Here is a 9,535-nt window from a genome sequence, read left to right as displayed (position 1 = left end):
TTGTTGTTGTTGTTGTTGTTGTTGTTGTTGTTTTGTTGTTGTTGTTGTTGTTAATAGTAATAATAATAATAATAATAATAATAATAATAATAATAATAATAATAATAATAATAATAATCCTCTGTATCTAATCTGCATGGAAATCGTTTGCCCAACATAGTAAAGCCAAAAAGCTCTGTTTGGCTGAATAGCCTGTTCTGAAACAGCCTTTTAAATAACCCATCTCCTCTATGTTGACTGAGAATTGTGGGAATCAAAATCCAAATATACCTGGAGGGAACCAAGTTGATGAATACTGACCTAGAAGTAGTTGATCCACAGTCTTGTTTGGCAGTTTTATTCCTCCCTGGAAAGCAAACTGAGGGTGCTTTTGAAGCCAGGCAAGAGTCTGGTGATAATAAGGAATACCTTTCAGCACCTGAGCCGGCAAAAACCTTTATGACACTGGTCCAGCTTTCCACAATCCCCTCCAGAGGACCTGGGATTACAATTCCCATAATTCAGAATTTTCAACTAGGTCAAGTAAGATCCCTAAAAGATATGGTAGGAATGGAAACAGCAGAACCTCAGTTACTTCAAAATACAGTGACTGAAAATCTGATTGGATATGTAGGTGGGAGCGTATTATCTGTATGCCACATCAGCTATATAATTTGCTTTTCAGTTGGATTTCATCTCATTTCAGGATGCTAAGTTTGGCATTATAGCATCAGAACATGGAAATCATATTTCTCTACTTGAACTTGCCAAACAGCTCTAAAGCAGGATCCCTGCTAGTGACTTATAGTATTTTCTAGAGCAGCGGTTCTCAACCTATGGGTCGCAACCCCATTTGGGGTCGATCGACCATTTCACGGGGGTTGCCAAGCAAGGCTGTCCGCCATTTTTTTCCCCTTTTCCGGCGGGTGCCTTACCTCCCTTGGGCTGGGCCAGCTGGTGGTCGGCCTGCTCCGTCTCTGCCGCTTGCCAGCTACGCCTCGGCCAGCACAGGGGGCGGAACCACGCATGCGCGGCGCTCCCGGGCAGGGAAAGTCCTCAACTTACGACCGGTTGGGTAGTCCTCGACTTACGACCGGTTTAGTCCTTGACTTACGACCGGTTTAGTCCTTGACTTACGAGCAGTTTAGTCCTCAACTTACGACTGGTTGGGGGTCGCGGCATTAAAAAGGTTGAGAACCACTGTTCTACAGTCATCTAACCAGCATTGTGCTGACAGAACAGTAATGAGAGACTTTTTACCCACTTTCTGGGATGGCCGGGTGATGATAAAAGAGAGAGAAGATTAATAGGGAAGTCATCTGAGTCCCTGCTTCATAGTACTTTGCTACTGGAGATACAATAGATATGAAACACCATCAGATGGTGTTTGCTGAGGCAGATAACATGATTTCATCACTAGTGATTTGTAACACCTATCATTAGGCTTGACTGCTTTAAATTTGGATCATTTTGGATAGGATAGCAACGCATGATAACATTTGTTCTTTGCCATTCCCCCAAGACATTGGTTTTATCTCATTCCCAGCCCATGACTGAGGCAGCTTATGCCGTCCTTAGTTGTACCAACATTTTCTTCCTTAAGTCAATAGCATCCAAGAGCAGTTGCAAGATGTGCACAATCTGTTACACTTTGCTACTCCTTAGTCTTAATGTGCGCAGGCCCCCTTCCTCTGGGTTCTGGATTGTTTTGTTGGCTACCATTCTGCTGTTGTCTCCCTAACATGCTAGATGCAGTAGTGCTGTGCTGGTGAGAGAAATCCAAAGTACAGTGTGACAGGTCAGAAGTCTGATCTTTTATCTGTTGCTTAGTTTTATTCAACACAGGTTTTGATGGATTTTAGGAAAAGGAGCCTAGAAATTATATAGAGAGGCAAGGGGATCCATGGAATATGGCCATGATGGTGCAGTTGAAGCTCTGCCTGAGTTTTTTGTGGCGGTCATGTGCTATAATTTCACACTATAATGGCCACCACTTGATTTTTTTTTACCATGTCCTTGGACACCCCAGTATGAGTATATGAAGTGCTGCAACCAGTCATGTTCTTTTCCAAGATGTTTTTCCCAGCTGTTGACATACAAAAGAGAAAGGAGAGCAGTTACGGCAGAATCCACCAATTACTTCCCTTATCATGTCCCAAAAGTCAGCATCATCCAAGTGGTGAGTCAAAACTAAAGCAATGTTGGCAAGAAAGAAGTCAGACAGGATCAGATGTAATGCTGGTAGAGCTTTACGTCACCTTAAGATGAACAGAGAAGACCTCAGCAGCGGAGAAACATCTCAGATACAGATGGGGGGTTAAAAGGTTTCTACTGTTTCATTTAGTTTTAAGAGTACTGTTCATTTTTTAATATTCAGGTAGAAAGATGAGTAAAAATTCTCAAGGTAGATATACTGTACCAGGTGCAACAACTGTAATTCCCACCGTTAAAGCCATGCAACTATTCATCATTCTAGCCATTTTCTATCCACTGCAGGATGAAGGCCTCTTCCACATGTTTCCAACCAATACAGTCCTGAGCTTTGTTTTGCCAATTGCCAAGATGTTGTCGATCCATCTTGTTTTAGGTCTCTTTCGTGGATGCTTTTTATCAAGCGGGATCTATTCTATGACTGCCTTGGTCCACCTGCCATCAGCTCTTCTTCTTGCTGTGTGACCAGCCCATTTCCATTTCAATTCTTTTACTCTCTTGATGGTATTGTATACTTTTGTTTGCTCTCTAATCCATGTGCGGGTCTATCTTGCCTTGTAATGCCAAGCATGTATCTTTCCATGGCTCTTTGCGCCATTCTTAACTTTTGTATCCATGCCAAGTGTCCATGACTCACTGGCATATGTTAGAGCAGGTAGCACAAACTTTTCTCTTTAGGCATAGGGAGAGGTTGCTCTCGAAAATTATGCTCAGCTTGCCGAATGCCTGCCAATCACATCTAACACGCCATTCAATTTCCTTTATTGTATCACCTTCCATTGAGATCTGTTGGCCAAGGTATATGTAGTGGTCTACTACATCATTCAGTCTATGTATTTAGACCAGCGGTTCTCAACCTATGGGTCGCGACCCCATTTGGGGTCGATCGACCATTTCACGGGGGTCGCCAAGCAAGGCTGTCCGCCATTTTTTTCCCCTTTTCCGGCGGGTGCCTTACCTCCCTTGAGCTGGGCCATCTCTGCCGCTTGCCAGCTACGCCTCGGCCGGCGCAGGGGGCGGAACCACACATGCGCGGTGCTCCCGGGCAGGGAAAGTCCTCGACTTACGACCGGTTGGGTAGTCCTCGACTTACGACCAGTTTAGTCCTCGACTTACGGCCAGTTGGGGGTCACGGCATTAAAAAGGTTGAGAACCACTGATATAGACAATCCTCCCTTTTCAACTTTCAATTTTAAGGACAAGGCTTTAAATGGCTTCATACTCCTGAAGTGGAGCAAAAGTTAGAATTAACGCATTGGCAGTCAAAGAAACGCCTCTGGAAACCGATCCCAAGCATCTTTTGCCACCTGTCCGACCTTTAGATCCATCCTTTCGTTTTTCTCGATTCCCGCCCCCCCTTGAGTTTCCCACTCCGAGCTTTTCCCGAGTTAAGAGCGCGCTCGCGAAGATGCTGCTCGGAGGAACTGCTGCGAAGCCCCGAGGACTTCTCTTCCCCTCACCGCCCACACGGGGAGATCTGCCGATCGCAGGGAATCCGGAAAAGGACTGGTTAACAACTTGCCTTCCTTCAATTGGCTCGAGGGCGCCCATCGAACCCTACGAACCCGAACGTTATCTGAGGCAGCGGTTTTTGACTGGTCGGTCCGCTCGCCCGTCCCGCCCTTAAGCCCCCGCCTCGCGAATATCGTTTTTTTTTTTTTTTAATCAAAACAATAACAAGAGACAATTGGCGCGAATGAAGCCAGGCTCTTTTTTTCCGAAGGAGGCTTGTTCTCGCCGAGCAAGCCAGCCCAGCCTCGGGAAGCCAAGGGCCGCCGGCGGACCCTCTCCCTTGGCCCCGACGACAAGAGCCTTCGGATCCGAGGTCGGGGCTTGCGCCAGTGGCCGCCCTCTAGCAGGGAGGTGAAGGGAGGGTCCGCAACGCAGCTAGGGCGCCGTCTCGGCAACCTTTCCCATTCCACCGGGAGCCTCCCGTTAGCACCGGAGTCCCTGGGCTGCAGTTTGGAGTAGCTTCCAGGTTGCCAAAGTGCCGGCGGTGCGCCTACGTGTGTGTGTGTGTGTGTGTGCGTGTGTTGGGGCTCGCTCCCTAGGACTACTTGGCCAGCCTCCTCCTCCGTTGACAGGCGGTGGGTGGGTGTGAGCGTGAGCGTGCTAGGAGCTAGTGTGCAAGACCATCGCACTCCCGGGACGCGCGCACATGCGCGCGCAGCCTGCCTGCCCGCCCGTCTTTCCTGCTCCCAGTCAACCAGCCTGGATTAACCTTTCCGGCTCCCACCGGGTCTTTGCTCTGGTGACCGCTCCGCACCGCCGGAAGCCTGCCCGGCACTCTCCAGCCTAGCCCCGCCAGCAAGCCCTCCAGAGCCCCGCCAGCCCTCCGGTCGCGCGGGACAAGCTCTCGGGCAGCCTCCGTTCCCAAGCCCGGCGGAGAGAACCGGCAGCGGCTCCGGACTCCTTCAGAACAGGAGCTGCCCGCTCGGGCTTCCTCGGCAGCCCGGCCCCGCTTGCTCCTTTCTGTGACGGCAGGAGGCCGCCTGAGAAGCCAGCGCTGCGGGAACCGACCGGCCGGGATGGGCTGAGCGGCGGAGGAAGAGGGAGCTCGTTGGCCGGTGAGTGAATGAGCGGTTGGCGCTGCCGCTTGGGGGACTGTTGGTGCAATGCAACACCGCGTGGCCGGCTGCAGGGCTTGGCCGACAGGCTGAGGAGGGGAGGAGCGGACGTAAAAGCGCGAGCCGGGCTTGCCCTGTCCATGAGAGGCGTCTTTCCCCCAACGGGGCTGGAGGAAGCGGGCGACGAGGGGCTTGGGCTTCGCCGTCCTCCGGATCGCGCTTGGCAGCAGGTGGATCCTGCCGGTCCTGCTCGGGGGATGAGCGCAGCGGGTCCTCTGCCCGCCTCGGCCTCGCTCCCGTCCTCTGCTTAGTGCTCTGGCAAACCCCGGATCTTGCCAGCGCCGGGTGGACCCCGTCCCAGGGCCCTCACTTGCTACCTCCATGGTTCCTGCCCCTCCGTACCTTCTTCTCCAGAGCCGGACCCTGACTCTTCTTCCTCTCTGAGTCTTACAATGTGGTTTCAGGATGGTCCGGTGTCCCGCCAATGCCTCGCTCGGAGCTTTCAAGCGTCTTGGCTGCTGGTGCTATTGAGTTTGGGCACTGGACGGCAAGGGGGGTTGGCACTGAATTGCCCCAAGAATTGTGTGTGTGCCAGCAACCTCATCAGCTGCTCCAAAGCCGACCTGAAAGTCTTCCCTCACCACCTTCCTCATTACGCCGCTGTCCTGGACTTTAGCCACAATCAGCTGACCCACCTTCGAGCAGAGTGGACCCCTATCCAGCTCTCTCATCTCCATTCGCTGTTCCTCAGCCACAATGGCCTTTTCTTCATCTCCACCGAGGCCTTCAGCAACGTCCCCCACCTGAAATACTTGGACCTCTCCTCCAACGCCATTGATATGCTGGGAGAGAACATCTTCAGCAAACTGACTGAGCTGGAGGTGCTCCTCCTATATAGCAACAAGATCTCCAAGATTGACCGCTCGGCTTTTGATGATATGGCCAACCTGCAGAAACTGTACCTTAGCCATAATGAGATCTCCCGCTTCCCCCTGGAGCTGGTAAAAAAAGGAGAGGCCAAGCTTCCCGAATTGGCACTGCTGGACCTTTCTTTCAACAAGATCAAGAGCCTGCAGGTGAAGGAGGTCAGTGGGCTCCCGGCCTGGATGAAGAACGGCCTCTATGTTCACAGCAACCCTCTCGGCTGCCACTGTGAGCTTTACAACCTCTTCACCCACTGGCAGAAACGGCAGCTAAGCTCAGCTGTGGACTTTGAGGAAGAGCTCCAGTGCTTGGATCAGACCAAGAATAAAAACGTCACAATTTCCAACCTGTATGATTCAGAGGGCATGAACTGCAGTGCCTTCAAGGAGCAAGCCCTAGAGTTCCACCGTGGGGACACAGTAACCATCAATTGTGATACCAGGCAACGAGAAGTGACAGTTACGGAATGGGTGACACCCCGGTACGAGCACGTTCAACAGGAGGATGATAATAACTCCATTACTCTGCTGCCAAATGGAAGCCTTCTGATAAGTAATATCAGCATAGAGGATATGGGTCTGTATACCTGTCATGCAGTAAGCCAGGTGATCAATGAGACCCTTTATGTGCAAGTCACAGTCCATAACTTTACCCTTCATGGAGCCCCAGACATGTTCAACACAGCCTATACCACGCTAGTGGGCTGCATCCTGAGCGTCATTCTTGTGCTCATCTATCTTTATCTGACTCCATGCCGTTGCTGGTGCCACAGCAATGAGAAGCAGGCTAACCAACAAGAGGACAGTATCAACTCTTCAGTGCTCAGCACCACTCCAAATCACAATGCTGAAGTGACTGGGGACAAGGAAGGATTAAATCGGAACACAGTGCCAAGCAGAGCCCAAGGCCAGAATGGCAAATGCAAACCCACCAACTCCCCCAAACATGCACCCAAAGGAGTCCAGAAGATAGAGAGAAAATTGTCAGATCCAGATTCAGTCAGCTCAGTCTTCTCTGACACTCCCATTGTGGGGCCCTCACCAAATGAAGGTGGGAGAGGAAGCAGTAGGGACAAGGCAGGGACTGAATTAGTTGGACTGCTGTGATCATTCAGGCTATGAAAGGAAAGAATAGGAACAGATCCACATCTTTATCAAGTCAGGCACTATACTATAATCTGCCACAGTCTGTAATAGCATTCCTGTTTGGTTCCCTTCTTGTCGTGTCCAGTGTTGAAAACCTGATGTCTCAACTTACTCTGCAGCAGTTTCTGAGCCTTCTGTTTTTTGGGGGGGGTTTGTTTTTGTTTTTGTTTTTGGAATGTGATCTTTTGGTTCTTTTGCATTGGAAGCTTGCAAACATCTCACTGACAAAACATGAATAGTCGAGAGTATTAACTAGATTTTCTGCATCCTGTTACTGCACTTGTATTCCCCTTCTTGGGGGATTTTGCTCCCAAATATCCATACAAGTATGAAATTCAGATCAGGTCTGTTCACCTATTGCAGCCAGAATGTTGTGTGTCATTTTATAATACAGCCATAAGCCTTCAGAAGTATCTGCTCCTCGGAGGGATAAAATGAGCTTAGGAATCATATTTTAGCTATTTCTCATGCAAATTAAATTAAATCATATTATCCCCTATAGCTCCAGCTATAGTGGTAGTCCTAAGTAGCCAAGACATTGTGAAAAATAGTTTTTTTTGTTAACTATTGCTCAAACATTTTTTTTTTAAAGCAGCAAATGAACATTTACACTATACCAGATTTCTCAGGGCATAACTCAAAATATTTTCTAGCAAGCAAGCCTGTTTTGCGTGTTGTGCCAGTGAAAAAAGATGAAAAGAATGGATATATAGCAGTGAAAATGGATATGCTGCTCTCTCTTCCTCTCTCCCATCAAGAGCTTAGTGAAAAGGGAATTAAATCCAAAGATTTTAGACTTCAGAGCATCAAACTGCAAGAAAGAACCAACAGCCTTGGGAACTGGTAAGCTGGAATTCTGCATCCCTATCTTGCTTTCTCTAAAATGCAGCAACAACAAGAACACAACATGGCTGGATGCAGATCTACTGCCTTCCCCTTTCAGCATTGGCAGCTTAATAGTTAGATTCCAGTTACAGATTATGGTCAAATTATATCAAATTTTAGCACATCTCCTCATCCTTTCAGAACTTCAGCAAGACTATGGCAGGCTATGTAGCTCCAGAACTATTTGATGCCTCATCATCTTCAGCCAAGTTTTTCTCATGTTCATTTAGGAGGCCAAACATGTTCCAGATGTTTGGGGCAAGGGGGAATTTTATGAGCCATTCTATTTTAGCAGGAGCCATGCAACACAGCTTTGTAATATGTAGATAGGATCAATTCTAGCTGAAGAGTTTTTTCTGGAAGCTGCTTCTACAGACTTTGAACATCCTCCTAAAACCAACAACATTCAGCTTGACACTTATCTAACTGTTTGATTATTTTTTTTAAAATCCTTCCTCCCTATGTTTAAATTGGCTTTTCCTCCCAAGGGGTGGAATATAGAAATAACAAAGATATAAGAAGATTGTTTTCACAATATTGTGATGCTTCAGTCCACATTCTCTTTATGGGGTGAAATCATCCAAGCTAAGAATGTATCTTGCTCCTAATACCATTTCTCAGGTTCTCCCCCCCCCCAAAAAAAAAACCCCTGAATGTTGTTTATCCTGGCCAGTTCAGAGTGTTCCCTTTATTACAGATGGACTTGGGAAGCCTATGGAGTCATAAGAAGGAATTCATTAAAGGAACATTCCTTAACACACTGCAAAGATTTTCATTTGCTCTGGATTCAGAATCTATTGCTAGTTACAAATTATTGGTTGTTTCTGGATAGAGAAGGACAGAAGAATATAATAGACATATATGACATAATAAGCCATAGAGTGTTTTGCACAAAGCTGTGAATGGATCCAGTTACCGCCCTTAAAGACCAAACAGCCATAGCAAGTGTGATCATAGTACCAAGGCTCTGCCATCGGTTTATATGGGAACTAATCTAGGGCTGCTGGAGCTCAAAGTGATCCTTAAACCAGAAAAGCTAATCCCCTCACTTTATCTATTTAGAAATATCTCTTAAGTCACACTTAGCTTCTGGTGATTTCATGGATATGTCCATTCTTTTTGGCAACCGTATAAAAATGGTTTCCATTGCTTTTGCCACAATGTTTTTTTTTTTTAACTTCTCATCTAACTTAAAGTTCTAGGAATTCCTAGTAATCTTCCATCCAAGTACTAACCAGGTCCAGTTGTGTTTTCAAGATAAATCAAGATTCGCTAAGTGCTGACATTTACTATAAACTTTCACCGATTACTTCTGGGATTACCCAATATTTCTTTCTTAGTATATTAGGAGGAATGAAACCTCAAAAGAAATAGGCCATCAAAAAAACATATCTGCAGACTCACAAAAGGATTGGGTTAGGAAAGGATGATTTTTATTAAAAAAAAAAAAAAAGCAAGTGAATGAAAAGAATTGCATGGGTGATGGTGAGCACAGAGAAAGTTTAGCAATAATGAACTAGAAATGACCAATTTTTGTAAATCTGTTCATGTCGAATCTTGGCAATTTTCATGTTCAGGATTTCCTCTCTTCTGAACTTTGCAGTAGGCTAATTTCCTAAAATTCCCAGAAGATTAGAAGTTACTTAAAAGCAAGATAAGAACAGATTAAAGACTAGTGCTATGGAAAGAAGGAAGAAGAAAGAAGAACCTTGCACTAGAATGTTATAGGTTACATTTTTGTCATGTTATGACTTAATTTAATTTATTGGAATACATCCCATTCAGAAGGAATTTAGGAGTGGAAGAACTCCCTTCGTACCTAAT

At 46.8% G+C, this 9,535-nt stretch overlaps 1 protein-coding gene across 1 annotated transcript; it reads left to right on the top strand.

The window, feature by feature from the left end:
* The first annotated feature begins 5,209 nt into the window (after nucleotides 1–5,209).
* Nucleotides 5,210–6,824, top strand: AMIGO1 (adhesion molecule with Ig like domain 1). Its single transcript, XM_015815818.2, has one exon. It carries the CDS (start codon nucleotides 5,210–5,212, stop codon nucleotides 6,785–6,787), a length of 1,578 nt encoding a protein of 525 aa, XP_015671304.2. The 3' UTR covers nucleotides 6,788–6,824.
* Nucleotides 6,825–9,535: the final 2,711 nt, after the last annotated feature.

The sequence above is a fragment of the Protobothrops mucrosquamatus genome, unplaced genomic scaffold (assembly GCF_001527695.2).
Source record: "Protobothrops mucrosquamatus isolate PMUCROS unplaced genomic scaffold, P.Mucros_1.0 scaffold_106, whole genome shotgun sequence".
NCBI lineage: Eukaryota > Metazoa > Chordata > Lepidosauria > Squamata > Viperidae > Protobothrops > Protobothrops mucrosquamatus.
This window is presented reverse-complemented; position numbering and strand designations above follow the sequence as displayed.